Source organism: Alternaria metachromatica (assembly GCF_023757995.1).
Source record: "Alternaria metachromatica strain BMP 0045 chromosome Unknown scaffold_13, whole genome shotgun sequence".
NCBI classification, from domain to species: domain Eukaryota; kingdom Fungi; phylum Ascomycota; class Dothideomycetes; order Pleosporales; family Pleosporaceae; genus Alternaria; species Alternaria metachromatica.
In genome coordinates, this window is record NW_026055504.1 from 1 (window position 1) to 14,268 (window position 14,268).

General features: G+C 45.8%; 4 protein-coding genes across 4 annotated transcripts; 1 reads left to right on the forward strand and 3 right to left on the reverse strand.

Moving 5' to 3' along the window:
* Positions 1-7,251: 7,251 nt before the first annotated feature.
* On the reverse strand, positions 7,252-8,403 carry J4E83_006032 (uncharacterized protein; the record flags this gene model as incomplete). Its single annotated transcript, XM_049332947.1, has 3 exons — positions 7,252-8,036; positions 8,090-8,273; positions 8,335-8,403. The coding sequence occupies 3 exons, from the start codon at positions 8,401-8,403 to the stop codon at positions 7,252-7,254; spliced, it is 1,038 nt and encodes a 345-aa protein (XP_049187637.1).
* A 642-nt stretch (positions 8,404-9,045) lies between these two features.
* On the reverse strand, positions 9,046-10,471 carry TIF1 (translation initiation factor eIF4A; the record flags this gene model as incomplete). The annotated part of the gene is made up of 4 exons (XM_049332948.1): positions 9,046-9,056; positions 9,112-10,113; positions 10,170-10,313; positions 10,438-10,471. The coding sequence occupies 4 exons, from the start codon at positions 10,469-10,471 to the stop codon at positions 9,046-9,048; spliced, it is 1,191 nt and encodes a 396-aa protein (XP_049187638.1).
* Positions 10,472-10,932: 461 nt separating this feature from the next.
* On the forward strand, positions 10,933-12,883 carry J4E83_006034 (uncharacterized protein; the record flags this gene model as incomplete). Its single annotated transcript, XM_049332949.1, has 2 exons — positions 10,933-11,282; positions 11,707-12,883. 2 exons carry the CDS (start codon positions 10,933-10,935, stop codon positions 12,881-12,883), a joined length of 1,527 nt encoding a protein of 508 aa, XP_049187639.1.
* A 211-nt stretch (positions 12,884-13,094) lies between these two features.
* On the reverse strand, positions 13,095-14,240 carry J4E83_006035 (uncharacterized protein; the record flags this gene model as incomplete). Its single annotated transcript, XM_049332950.1, has 3 exons — positions 13,095-13,218; positions 13,268-14,025; positions 14,121-14,240. 3 exons carry the CDS (start codon positions 14,238-14,240, stop codon positions 13,095-13,097), a joined length of 1,002 nt encoding a protein of 333 aa, XP_049187640.1.
* Positions 14,241-14,268: the final 28 nt, after the last annotated feature.

Here is a 14,268-nt window from a genome sequence, read left to right on the forward strand (position 1 = left end):
TTATTATATACTAATTTAATAAAATATAATAAGTATATTTAGTAGAACCTTAATAGATAGAATAGCTAGTAAGATATTAGTATATATTAACTTTAAAAAATCTAGAGATTAGTTAGCTCTAGAGTTTGCTAGAGTGCTAGAAGGCTAGAGTGCTAGAGCGCTAGGGCGCTAGGGCGCTAGGGCGTCTGTGCGCGGCCTGTGCGCGCGCTAGGTTAGTGCCTTAGCAGATTAGTTAAGAATTGTTCCTAGAACAATTCTTTTAAAACAACAACAACACTACTCTACTACACTACCTACACTACTAACTAAGCTACTAAATCTTACGCCACCTACTACGCTAAATTATAGCCTACTAAGTTATAGATATGCTTCGCGGCAATGTATAAAACGTTCTAGAATTATTTATTAATTAATTCTAATAAATTTTAGCCCGCGTTTAAGTAATTCCTGCAGCTTAACTAGCTGCTGTTTAGTTACCTAGCCTTTACTATAAATACGCAAGGTTAGCCTATTGTCTATATAGATTAGCTGTACTATATAATTAACATTAGTAGTAGCCTTTGCGGGGTACAAATTGTTCCTTAATTGTTTTCTAAACAATTCTAACTATTCTTTTAGAGGAAGTTTACTAGCCGCGCCTCCCTTAGAAACTACCTACTCGCTACCTATAGATTAATTATAGCTATAGCTAGACAGGTTAGTATACTCTCTAACTAGCTAATTTAGCTTGAATTAGGTAAGTTTAAATTATTTTTTAATCGTTTCTAAATTAATTCCGCTTAGTTTTCTATACTTAGATTATAGCTAACTACAACACAATTGCTAACCTCTCTCCCTCTATCGCTAAAGAGGATTTAGATTAATTCTTAAACGATTTAGACAAAGAAGAAGAAGAAGAAGAAGAAGATAAGAAAGAAGAAGAAGAGCAGAAACAAGAAGATAAGAGCGCTATCCTTAGCTAAGAGGAAGAAGAGAAGAAGGATAATAGCCCTTCTTAGAATGCTATTTAGCTTAATAAAGATTAAACTTAGGTAAATTATTTCTTAAACGTTTCTAGATCGTTTCTAACTAATATAGCTTAATTACGACCTTATAATAGATTGCATCTAGAACTATTTCTCTAACCTAGATAATAAATTCAACCTCTCTTACTAAGAGTACAACGTAGAAGGCCTTAACGCTAAAAACCTAGAGGGTAAGCTTTATTTAAATTATTTCTTAAACGTTTCTTAATTAATTCTAATAAAATTTAGACTGTACTTTCTTCTACAATAAGTTCGCTGTATATACTTCTTAGCGGTTCTTCCGCAACCTTTCTAGAGAGACCTCTAAGCCTAAGAGCCTAGCTACTTCTTCTAAGTCTAATAGTAATAAGAATTAAAACTGTAGTGGGATTGTTTATAGAACAATTAAGAAACAATTCAAGAATAAATAGATGTACAAAATAAATTTAATAAAACTATAACTTTAATTATATTCTCTACAAGTTTTAAAAAGTAGGGGTATTGTAACACTATTAATAAAGGCAATAAGCTATATTTTAGTAAGTAAAATATATATTAATTAAAGTTTAAATAGCAAAAAGAGGCTTACATTTAAATCTTCTGCTTTAGCAGAATTTACATAGCGAAGGCTTGTTATTTTTAAGTAGTAGGCGGTAAACTAATTAGAAATTAATTTTACTCTTTTTCTATTTTTTTTGCTTGTTTAAAGATGCAAAGCGTAGCACCTCTAACAAGAGTTTAGTAGAGGGGGTAGCTAGTTAGGCAGCAGGTTAAATTAGCTCTAGATTAATTAGAGAATAATTCTGAAGTTTATTTTAAATCTACTCCTTAGCAATAGTATCCTCTTCTACTACTCTAGAGTTGTTGTAGCGCTTTATTACCTCTTAAAAGAAGTAATAGGTAGCGTAGTGCGTCTATAGAGGCATTGCGCTAGCAGGATTTAGCATAATAGAGTACTAGAGGTAGGTTTTGCAAATGTATTTAACAAGGTTTAATCTTCTCTTATAGCGCTACTAGGATTAGTTTAGAATTAATCTACAAAGAGTTCTAGGCGACTATTAGACTTACACTACAGAGACTTAAGAAGCTTTTATTATACTTCGCGTAATAGAAGAGTTCTCTATAGAAGACAATATATCTTCTCTCTAAGTTCTTAAGGTTAAACTCTGTAAAGCTACGTAGGAGTATAGTAAGAGCAGCATATTAGGCATACGCAGGCTAGAACAGTTAGCGATTAATTTAGAATTAGTTAGGCAGAGACAAACCTTATTAGAAAGAACTCTGCTCGCTATGTTTAATGTAGGAAAGATAGAATTAGAGAGTAAGGCAGGTTTTAGTAGATTTTATCTAGCGCTAAAAACTCTTTAATTATGCTAACTATTCTAAGACTAGTCTAGTTTCCTCTTAACTAGTTCTAGATTAATTTACGCTAGAGGCGAACCTACAGCTCTCTTTCTTAGAGCTCTAACTTAGCCTTCTTAGTTTAGATTTAAAGCAACCTCCTTTCTTATTAAAGTTTTGCTCTTTTACGCTCTCTTTTAAGCTCGCGCTCCTCTTCTTCTAAGTCTACATCTAGGTTAGAGCGTTCTCTGCGTAGATTAGTTCTAAATTAATCTAGGAACAGTTACACTTACAGAGCTAGCGATAAATTAGCCCTAAAAGAGGATAAAGCTAAAGGTAATAACTAGAATATCTGTGTACGCGAGCGCCGCGCTACTAGCTAGAAGCTTAGGCGCTAGCGAGGTCGCTATCTTAATAGCCTAGGTAATTTAAGTAATTTAAGAATATTATCTTTCTCTTTATTCTCTTTCTCTTGTTTCTTGCGCTCTAAATAGTTTAGAATTAATCTATACATAGATAACTAAACACTTACTCTTTTCTCGCCTTGTGTTATTATAAAAGCAGCTACTTAGGCTTAAATTTTGCCTTAATTTGTGCCTAACACTATGCTTTTCGCAGATCTTGTATTTCTACATGTCTTATAGGTCTATCTATATAGCGCTGTGTAAAATTAGTTATAAAACAATTTAGGACTAATTTAATATATAGTCTAATGCTAACTAGAAGCTTGTGTCTTAGGCTAGTGCGATAGCTCTTTACATATGCTTGTTCTGCAGCATTTATGTAGAATTCTAGTATATTCTAGGTAGCTCTAGACATACTGCTATAGTGTATATTTAATCCTATAGTAATAACAGAGTTCTTCTTGTTTTTCGCCTATTCTTTAGCTGCAGGTGTTAGAGCATTTTCTTAGAACAGTTTAGAAACGTTCTAGAATTAATTCGGACTACTTACTAATAAGCAGATTACACAACTTAAAATACTTAGTCTAGCTTACTACAGTAAGTAGCGCCTTTATTCTACTCTACAAAGAATCTTTAATATATAGTATACTAGAACAAGCCTTGTTAATAGTGCGAAGAAAGTAAATAATGCAGAATCTCACACAGTAGCTAAGGTAGTACTTCTAGTCTCTATTAAGCTAGTTAAGACTAGCAAGGTACCTTCTAAATCCTAAGCTAAAATAAGCGTAGATTAATCGTAAATTAATTTAACTTACTAGCTATCTACTTAGTGTCTATATTAATAGTGATACTATAGAAACTACGTGCGTAGAGATGCTGCTATCGTACTAGCTAACCTAAACGCTTCTTAATAGTCTAGAAGAAGGCAGTAAATACCTTTTAGTATATCTTAGAGGACTTAGCGTTAGTAGTAAGGCGCCTAAATGTAATAACTGCGTAGATTAGTTGTAGATCAATTTAGAAGCGATTCGCATACTCTTTTTGTAGCCCTTTAGCATAGTAGTAAAAAGAATTTCTCTCTAACTATCGCGGTAGCGCTTAAAAGACATGTCTACCTAGAAGGTCTCTTGTTTTATAAGCAGTTTAGCTTACTTATCCTACACTTAGATAATAATATAGCCTCTACTAGCTAGTAAGATTTAGCGGATGTATACCTGCGTAGATTAATTTAGAAACGTTTAGGAAACATTTTAGATAGCGCTTATAGTAGTAGAGTTAGAATAGTTTACTCTTCTCTTAAAAAGAACCCCCTCTAGGCTAGCGCCTAGAGAAAATGTAATTAACCTTTAGGTAGTAGCTATTCTTGCAAGGCGGTCTTTGTTTGCCTAAGCAGTATAGAGTTTCTTAATTAATAAAACTCTACGCTGCCTTAAGTAGAAGGCGAACTAGTTAGACTATAAAAAGGTAGCTAGAACAGTTTAGAAACGATTTAGGATTAATATCTACGAAATAGCTTATATCTTATAGTGTTTAGCATTAATATTAATTAGAATATACAAACTATATTCTTAACTAATTCTATGTCTAGCTACTAAGGTAGAGGGGGTATATGCTAGTGTATACTAGTTAAAACTACTACAAAGTATAGAACCCGCTCAAAATATAGGGGGATAATAATATTAATTACTATATTATAGTCTTGTAGAACAAGTTTGCCTTAACTCTAGGCATAGTTAGTACCTAAAACAGTTTAGAATTAATCTAGAAACATTCTTTAAGAACTTACTACAGTCTTTTAGGCGCGAGATTTAGAGCTTAACTACATTATAGTTCTTATAAGAGCTCTCTGCCCTACTATCTAGAAGAGCTTATAGGTAGGCAATATTAATTCTTAGCGGTACTCTCTAGATATAGTGCTCTATATTACCTAGAGCGCGATTGCTATAGGTAATAAACTAAGAGGCAGGCCCTGTTACTTGCTAGAATTAGTTAGGAATTGTTCTAGAAACAGTTTAACTATACATACTATTAATTCTACCTAAAACAACTCTAGACTACAGGAACTCTCTCTATTAGTACAAATACTATCTCTAAACTAACGCTAAAGCTTATTAAAGCAGCTTCTAGCCTTTCTTCTCTCTTTATTCTGCTTAATTTAGCCTATAGACGTCTTTATCTGCCTAAGTATCTTATATAGGCCTTTATCTACCTGTAAGTAGGTAAAATTCTGTAATTAATTCTAAATGTATTTGTACGTCTTAACACTAGAGTACTTAAAAACCTATCTTAAGGTAGTTAAATTTAAAAAGAGGCTAAAAGTCTTCTTCTTCTCTACCTTGCTAGCTCTGCAGTATTAAAACTACTTATACTAGATTAGTTCTAAATTAATCTAGAAACGGTCCGCGCAGGCTACTTACACTTTTAGCATCTTATAATACTCTCTTAACTAAAGGATATTGCCTATTTACTTTTAAAACTTAAATAATATAGGCATAGCCTCTAGAGTCTGTACTAGAGTATTAGAGTAGATGTATAGTATACTTAACAACTCTAGCCTCTAAGAGAGGCGCGCTGCTATTCCTAGAAGTAAGTTAAACTGTGCTCTAGTTTAAATAAGTCTAGAATTGTTCTAGAATCGATTTAACTACACACCTTAACCTAGTCTTTAACACTGCTATTATTACCCTTACTAAGGCTAGATAAATACAGGTTAAATCTCTTATAGATATCTAGGTCTAATGCGTTAAGGTTAAGAAATTTAGGCTTAGCGTTAAATATAGGCGAAGAAGGCTCTATATTACAATATAGGTGCAATCTAGTCTAAATTAATTTAGAATAAATCTAAGAATTGTTTAAATTAAAAATTTTATTACTAAGTGCGCTAATTCTCTTAGGTAGCATAACGCTAGTATACTATGTTTCGAAAATTACCTGTTTGCGTTAGCGCATGCTATGTCTTGGCGCGCTCTTGGTCAGATAGACTGTATGCACCCAAAAAGGGGCGTCGAAACGGATGACGAAACGCTTAAAGCGGAGCCCGTTGCGTCGGCTTCGTTGCCAAGCATCCCGCGCAAGACACAACCAAACAAGGGGCCACCGTTTCGCAGCCCGATGCAGCCACAGCCGCATACTAGAACGCAAATAAGGTTGAGGGAAGTTTGACACTGGCGGCTCTGATTGCTTGCGTGTGTGCGAAGCTTGTCGGGCCAAGATCATCGGGTGGAAGCTCGAAGCTGTCTCAACAATGCCAGAACCCTCGCCCAAGCTCCACTCTGGTGTTTGACTCTGCTTCGGCCAAGGCTAAGCCTTAGGCAAAAAGCCTATCTCGACTTATCGTCATTCCTCAAAAAGCGCCGAGTCCCCACGTGCGTTCCAGAAGCCTGCCCGTATAGTTGATGCCGCCGCAAGGTGAGCGCGTACAAGCCTGGAGGTTGCTTGTAGAGGGTGGGAACTGATTGAGGGCCTGCGAACTTTGACTCCGGCTTGTCTTCGTTGTGAGTGGATTACACGCACTGCGTCGCGTCCGGTGGGTCTGTAATGATGAGTTGCTCTCTGGGCGTGGGCGGTGCACTCAACGTCTTTTCAAATCCGACCTGAGTCGACCAATCGGGCCGTGATCCAGTGTTCATGGCAGTGCTGAGTATGTCGGTGCGTCGATGATACGCAGAGCCCAAAGGCGATGCAAATTGTGAATGATCGGAGACAAGGAAGGAACAAGGGCATGTGAAGATGGCCAACGGGGCAAGAGCTGCCGGATGATGATGATCTACACCTGGGCCTGAGGCTGAACGCTAAAAAGCGGGCTGCGCCGTGCACTGCCAAGGACCATCGTTGGGCTTTTCACATGTCAACATCGCTTTGATCACAAAATGCACTCCGTCGCTCGCTCGCGGGCGGACAGGACGGCGCGTCGCGGAGCACTGCGGAAGAGACAAGAGTTCGCCAAGCAGATGCATGTGTGTCGTCACTGGTTGTAGAGAAATTACGCCAGCCCCTTATCTGGCAGCGTTTAAAGGCGTTGTATACTGATTGCTTTTCAGGCACTTATGCTGTAGAGGCACGGTTTCATGCAGAGAGGTGCTTCTTGGTGTGGTTGGCCTTCGCATGTGCTGCAGAATCCTCTCATTGAAGTAACGCCGCTGAGGTCTCGGGTTGAAAAGAAAACGCCCGAGATCACCCGAATCGCCGTGGTAATACGATGTCATCGCCTTCCCGACGATGCCCATGTGTAAAAAATCTTATCGTGTCAAGATGGATCGTGCAGCAGTATCCTTCCCTGTGCCCAACGAGCCTTGTCGCCTCGTATCTTTGGAAGCCGCTGGGCGAGGTCCACATGGCGACCTTGGCTTCGAAAGACAAAACAGGCATAAATGAAGAATGTGGATACTTCATGTTAGTATTAAAGTGTAGCGGTTACCTATACCATGCCTCCCCCGTTGTCTGTGATATGTCGTGGCGTATAATGGTACGATTGTCTGGCTGACTTCGCCTTCTCTAATCTTCTAGATTTTACTGGCTTCTTTCAGTACCTCGCGCGTAAGTACCTCACCTTTCTTCCTCACTTCACTGAGCCTGCCCATCTTCAATAACCTCCCTATCATCTCCTCGTCTCCGTGGTGGCTGTTGTGCTCGAATTCAGGCTCTTCGCCATATGCTACTCGGGCCGCATCGACTAGTATTCTTGCTGTCATGCCAAATACTCTGAACGTGGTGAGGCTGTCGATTGCGCTAGGCTCTGGGCGAGGGTCATCTCCATCAGGTAAAGTTTGATGCGAAGAAGGTTCTGGTGTGGATGGCGGAGAGGACCGCGCGGAATTACGTAGGAGTGTCGGAGATGGAGGGGGTCGTGGCATGTAGAAATTGTGCATTCGCCAGCGTGACTCGTGCCAGTCTGTCCAAGAGCCTCGATACCATTTCTCGGGTCTACCGTCTTTCTGCACCGGTGGCGGGCCTTCACCCTCCCACCCTTTGCGCAGGAAGTTGTGAAACGGCGCCGTGAAGACCGCTGCTACTTCCCTAGGGTCGAGTCGCGGCATGAGCCTTTCTTCTACGGAGAGACTGTTCGTGTCCGAGGAAGCGGGCACGTCGGAGGATGTCTCTGCCGGACGCAGAAAGGCTACGCAGGGACGCACTCCGAGTTCGGTCTTTGCGAGATTCGCAGGGAGTTCGCAAAGGTGCTCCACGGTAAATCCTCGCAGCTTCTCCTCATTCATGGGCAGCCCAATCTCTTCGTCCGCTTCGCGTCGTGCGACGTCCCACGGCGACTCGTCGAGTGTATCTGCTTTGCCTGAACCGTGTCAGCATGCACGTCCAATCCAACTCCCATGTGTGATGCAGTACCTCCGGGCAGCGCAGCCTGTCCAGCATAGTTGCGTAACTGCGCGCTGCGCATCGTGAGGACCACCTTGAGCTCGCCATGCCGGTCCGGAAAGAGCAATATTAAGACAGCCGCGCGTCTCGTAAGGGGGCAGTTATACCATTGCGTTGGCGGAGGGGAATACGTTCGGAGGCGGTCCAAGGCGCGCTGTTGGGCGTATTAGCAAGATGAAGGCCTGCTGCGGAGCGCAATCGTATAGAGTACTTACAACAGATCTTTGGGAAAGCGCCATTGTCGCAATAGCTTTGCTTTGGGCGAGCCATGCTGTCGGTCTCATGGGATGCGCGTGCGTCGGGAGCGTGAAGCTCAGTGGGGTCGTGGACCGAGGTTATCGATAGGCGGCATGCAGGAGCCTCGTGGCAGCCCCAGAATCTCCCGCGCCTTAAATAGATGCCGTGTGGAGATCGTCACGTCAGCCATTAGTCGACGTGGACAGTAGTCACATCACTCGGTTGTATGGCGAAGAGCAAGTTAAGTAACTTTCATGCAATTGAATAGCATCTCTATATGAAAGGAAACTCCCGATCGTTATCATCGACATGCGTGGCCATGGTGAAGTGCTACATATCCCACCGCGTGAGCATGCGTTGACGACGTGCAGCAGATCCCCGAGGACATAGGAAAGTAGCATGAAATTGCAAAACAGGACCCATCCGTCAACTACGCACCGTAAGTCTATCATATGCAGACATTCTTTTAGGGAAATCATTTCGCACATGAGAGACCAACGCCAAGATGCCGCGATGTATAGACGATTACTCGTCCAACCTCGAACCACTTTTGAACCGGACCAAACAGAGAGCACCCCTGGCCGTGCAGGCGTACTCGTATTAGAAGACCACCGCCTCTATCCAATGCACCACCGAAGCGTTAGTGGGCAGAGTGAGGCGGCGATGAGAAGATAGCAGAGCACCACTTCTTAGATGAGGTCTGTCGAGCACGTTAGTAATCAGGCCTGAGGTACGGGGATACAATGAACACTTACCAGCCACGTTCATGGGCATCTCCTCGATCTGTGTGCTGTAGAACTGCTCGATTTCGCGCATCATGCGGACATCGTCGGCGGTGACGAAGTTGATGGCAACACCCTTGCGTCCGAAACGTCCACCACGACCGATGCGGTGGATGTAGTTCTCGCGGTTGGCGGGCAAGTCGTAGTTGATGACCAGGGAGACCTGCTGGACATCGATACCACGGGCCAGAAGGTCAGTGGCGATGAGGACACGGGAAGATCCGGAACGGAACTCTTTCATGATAACATCACGCTGGGCCTGGTCCATGTCACCGTGCATGGCCGAGACAGTGAAGTCACGGGCAGTGAGCTTGTCGGTGAGCCAGTCGACCTTCCTGCGGGTGTTGCAGAAGATGACGGCTTGGGTAATGGTGACGGTCTCGTACAAGTCAGACAGAGTGTCGAGCTTCCAGTCCTCCTTCTCGACGGCAATGTAGAACTGCTTGATACCTTCAAGGGTAAGCTCGTCCTTCTTGACAAGGATACGGACGGGGTCGCGCATGAACTTGGTGGTGACCTCGAGGACGTCCTGGGGCATAGTGGCGGAGAGAAGGACGACCTGGGTGGACTGGGGGAGCAGCTGGAAGATGTCGTAGATCTGCTCGGTGAAACCGCGAGACAACATCTCGTCGGCCTCGTCGAGGACGAACATCTTCATGTGGTCGGTCTTCAGGACACGACGCTGGATCATGTCGTGGACACGGCCGGGAGTACCGACAACGACCTGGGGGCCGTCCTGGAGGGCCTTCATGTCGTCACGGACGCTGGTACCACCAATGCAGGCGTGGCACTGGACGTCCATGAAGTCACCGATGGCGACAACGACCTTCTGGATCTGCTGAGCGAGCTCGCGGGTGGGGGCGAGGATGAGCGCCTGGCAGGCCTTGACGTTGGAGTCGATCTTCTGGAGGGTCGAGATGGAGAAGGTAGCCGTCTTACCGGTACCGGACTGGGCCTGGGCGATGACATCGTTGCCTAAAATATGTCAGTCGCTTGTTGGGTTGTGCGGTGGTGGGGGTGGGCAAACGTACCCTTGATGACGGGCATGATGGCGCGCTGCTGGATAGCAGAGGGGCGCTCGAAACCGTAGGCGTAGACTCCACGGAGGAGCTCAGCCTTCAGGTTCATGTTGTCGAAGGAGTCGGTGATCTCATCGTAGTTGGACTCGATCTGGCCTGCGCGTGGGTTAGCCTGGGCTCGCAGAAATGTTTGCAGGTGAGGCTATCGTCGCCGCCGCCCTCGCACTGCGGGGCGCGCAGTTTCGAGGAGCGGCGGGACAGCACTCGGGGCACAACTCACCCTCGGGCACGTCCTCAAGACCTTTGTCAGCCATGATTGCGACTGGAAGGAGCGACTACTGGTGCGGGACCGTAGTCGAAGTGTTGCTCGTGGCGGGGTTAAAGCGGAGGATCCTCTGGATGCCGCCGCGTGTGTAAAAGTTGTGTAGTAAAAGCTAGATACCAGATCCTCTGCAAGAGAATCAAATGGGTATCTAGGGTAGTGTGTGTATTGGTTGTGTGGTGGATTTGGTGATGGAGGGACAGAGAAGGTGGGCGCTTTTTGGCTTAAGAGGTCGGCCACAAAAAATCTCAGCAGTGTGCTAGTGCCAAAAGCACGCTAGTTCAAATGCGCCCACGGCTCCCACCTTAGGTCCGCCTTCACTTCCACTGGCTCGCTCCAGTGTCAGCCTATGACTCTGTTCATTGTCCCTTGGTTTGCCTCCTAGACCACTTGCAGCCGCGAAAACGTCTGCGCTGAGCAAACACCAAGCATCGTGCCCGGTCCATCTTTGACATGGCGCCCGGCATCCTGGACCACCCCGGCATTGCCACTGTCGAATCACGACCTTCGAAAAGAGTCAAGACTTCTGTGGCGACTGAAGTTGAGAGCGACGACGATGATGTGGCGGTGGCGGCAATCGCAGTCCCCTCGCATCCTCTGCGTATCAAGCCGGCCGGCAATGCGTATACTGCGTCCGAGAATATCAAATCGAGATGCGGACTGTTCGCCAGCTTACCCGATGAGCTACTGAGCCACATCTTTGAGTCATTCGAAGCTGACGTTCTGATACGCTTGGGGAGTACATGCCGCGCTTTGTATGCCTTTACGAGGTTGGACGAATTATGGCGGGCTTTGTTCGTAAGGTGAGTACCACGGTTGCTATACACAACATATTGCATTTCCCATCTTTTTCGTATACAGTCATCCCTAAGTTTCCAGTCATCGTCCAGTCATGTAATCGGTCAGGCGGTGTATGTGAAGGAAGGCGTTCCTTGTAAACTCTCTTGGATCGGTATGACTGTGCCTGCACGCCTGACCGCGCCTCGGCAGTGGAGGTGCAGGAGACGAGATCATCTTAGGGCGTTCTAAATTTCCCCGGAACCGAGTGGTAGATTGTTACTCAAGTCGATTATGCGTAAGTTCGTGGTATATACGAAACTGCATTTTCCCAACGGAATAGAGCGTTGCTTCTGCTTTATACCTGGCTCAACATGCATAACTCGTTTGCTTGCGTTGAAAATACCAGACAATCACACTTTTTCCAATCGAATGCTAACAATCAAACAGCTCCCCAGCTGAAGACTTTGAGTGGCGTGGGACCTGGCGAGCAACCTATCTGAAGATCCCAAGAGAGCACGTCACTTCAATATCATGCACCAACCTCTTCTCAGACACTCTTTACCGACCATTTCAGTGCGCCCACACAGAACTAAACTCCTACGCGGTCAAAATCCCGAAACACAATGAGATAGCCCGACTATCAGATCTGACTTACGAAGAGTACGCCGAAACCTGGGTGGACAAGCCCTTTGTGCTCACTACACCTGTCAAGCAATGGCCTGTATACGGTACCTGGACGCCAGAGTACCTCCTTGAGAAATTCCCAGAAACCAAATTCCGCGCGGAAGCAGTAGACTGGCCCATGAAGAAGTACATGTCCTACATGCACGACAACGCCGACGAGTCACCCCTGTACCTCTTCGATCGCGCATTCGCCGAGAAGACCGGTGTAGACATAACAGCGGCACCACATTCCAAAGAAGCCGCATACTGGAGCCCAACATGTTTCGGTGACGATCTCTTCAGTGTCCTAGGTGAACACCGACCGGACTGCCGATGGATGATCATGGGTCCCAAGCGCAGCGGCTCTACGTTCCACAAAGATCCAAACGCAACTTCGGCATGGAACGCAATCTTGACAGGCAGCAAGTACTGGCTCATGTTCCCCGCCGGCCCAGGCATCGAACCTCCACCCGGTGTCATCGTTAGCGACGATCAATCCGAGATCACCTCTCCGCTCAGCATCGCAGAATACATGCTCACTTTCCATGAACTCGCCCGCCAAACGCCCGGCTGCAAAGAAGGCATTTGCTACGCTGGTGAAGTCCTCTACGTACCGTCCGGCTGGTTCCACCTAGTGCTCAATCTTGAAGACAGCCTCGCTTTGACGCAGAACTTTGTACCCCGCAAGAAATTGCCTGATGTACTAGGTTTCCTGCGTGACCAGCGCGGCGAAGTAAGCGGGTTCAAGGAAGATGTCTGTGATCGCGCCTATGAGCTTTTCGTAGAGCGACTCCAGGAACAGCATCCCGAGTTGCTGGAGGAGGGCCTCGCGGAGTTGGAAAGGAAGGGGAAGAAGGGAAAGGGCAAGTGGGAGCAGCTGACGAAGGGAGACGAGGAGGAAGAAGTCGGAGGGTTTAGCTTTGGCTTTGGTGGGGATGACGATGATGCTGACATCCCATGAGCGTTGCCGTGATCGTTGTAACAGCAATTCCGCATTTTGCTCGCATGCACATAGTGTTCAACAGTTTCACAACTAGAAGAATCGGGTTTTAATCATAACATTCATACATTGCTGTGCGCAAGCTATCTCTCGTGGGTATCATCTAATCGTTAAGTCGTATCATACATCGTAACCGCAGTGTCATATCTCAGTCTCCCCGTTCTACACCAGCTCACTTTGCGTGGTTGATGATCTCAGCGTACATGTCCTCAGGTATCTTGCCGGCGAAGCTCATAGCCACGGCGACGATCTTCTGAGCGTTAAGACCAGGCAGGTTACGTAGGATCGTGTTGGGGCTATGAATACGTCAGTCTTGCTTCGGATATGTGTGTAGATTGTACTCACCTTGGGCTATTCAAGATGTCCCCTCGGATCAGAACCAACTGAGCCACAATGCACAGAATGTTCAGATGTGGTCCGTATGCGAAAAGGAAGTCCCAGAGCTGTAGCACCTCCGGTAACGGGGGTGTGCATGCGCACATGGTGAGTACGGATGCGAAAGCGTAGATCTTGGCTTCCATGTGGTGTGCCATGAGATGGCCATACAGCTTAGGGTCGACCACCTCTAGCACCCTATCCACCAACGCGAGACCTTTGTGCACTCCCTCCATCGATCCTCTCACATAGCCCGGACACTCGTATGTAATGAGCCGTTCGAAGCCCGTGAAAGCCTCGACTTCACTCCTCGCCGCGTACAAGAATGGTCCACAGAGCACATTCATGCCCTGCACGTAACCAATCTGCTCCGCATCGTTCGTAGTCGACGCCTCTGTACGCGTACCCGCAGTGAGGGAATGCCGCGACATCATCGAGGTATCTGGGCTGCCGCCGAACTCGGATAGTGTTGGTGGGGACTGCCAGCCATTGACGCGTGCTTCGTGCGCATCGTTCAGCCTCCACGCGACGGCGTTGAGCACACGCGTAATGCTGTTCTGAGTGACGCGTCGTCGGAAGAGGGGATCTCCCTGGAAGGTGCGGAAGGTGTCGTTCTGGATTTTGGCGTGCGCGGGAGAGGCGCCTTGACGGACAAGATCGAGGTATACGTCGGTGCGAAGAGGAGGCGCGTTGAGTAGGATGAGCCAGATGTAGATGCGCAGCTCGGACTGGACCGGTAGAAATTAGTATACGGAATTCATTGAGCGATTCTAGATTGCGCCCATGCGCAGTATGATCGCATGGGGTAGTGTGGAGAACATACCATGCCCTCGCTGTTGGCGGGAATGCCTTCGGTCAAGATTGTGTAGCGCAATTCTTGGAGACCCTCCTCTGGATTACTCGCAGAGGCTCCTTTGAGCAGCAGCATATCCAGATTCGTCATTTTGGTGAATTGGCTATGAAGGGGTTGG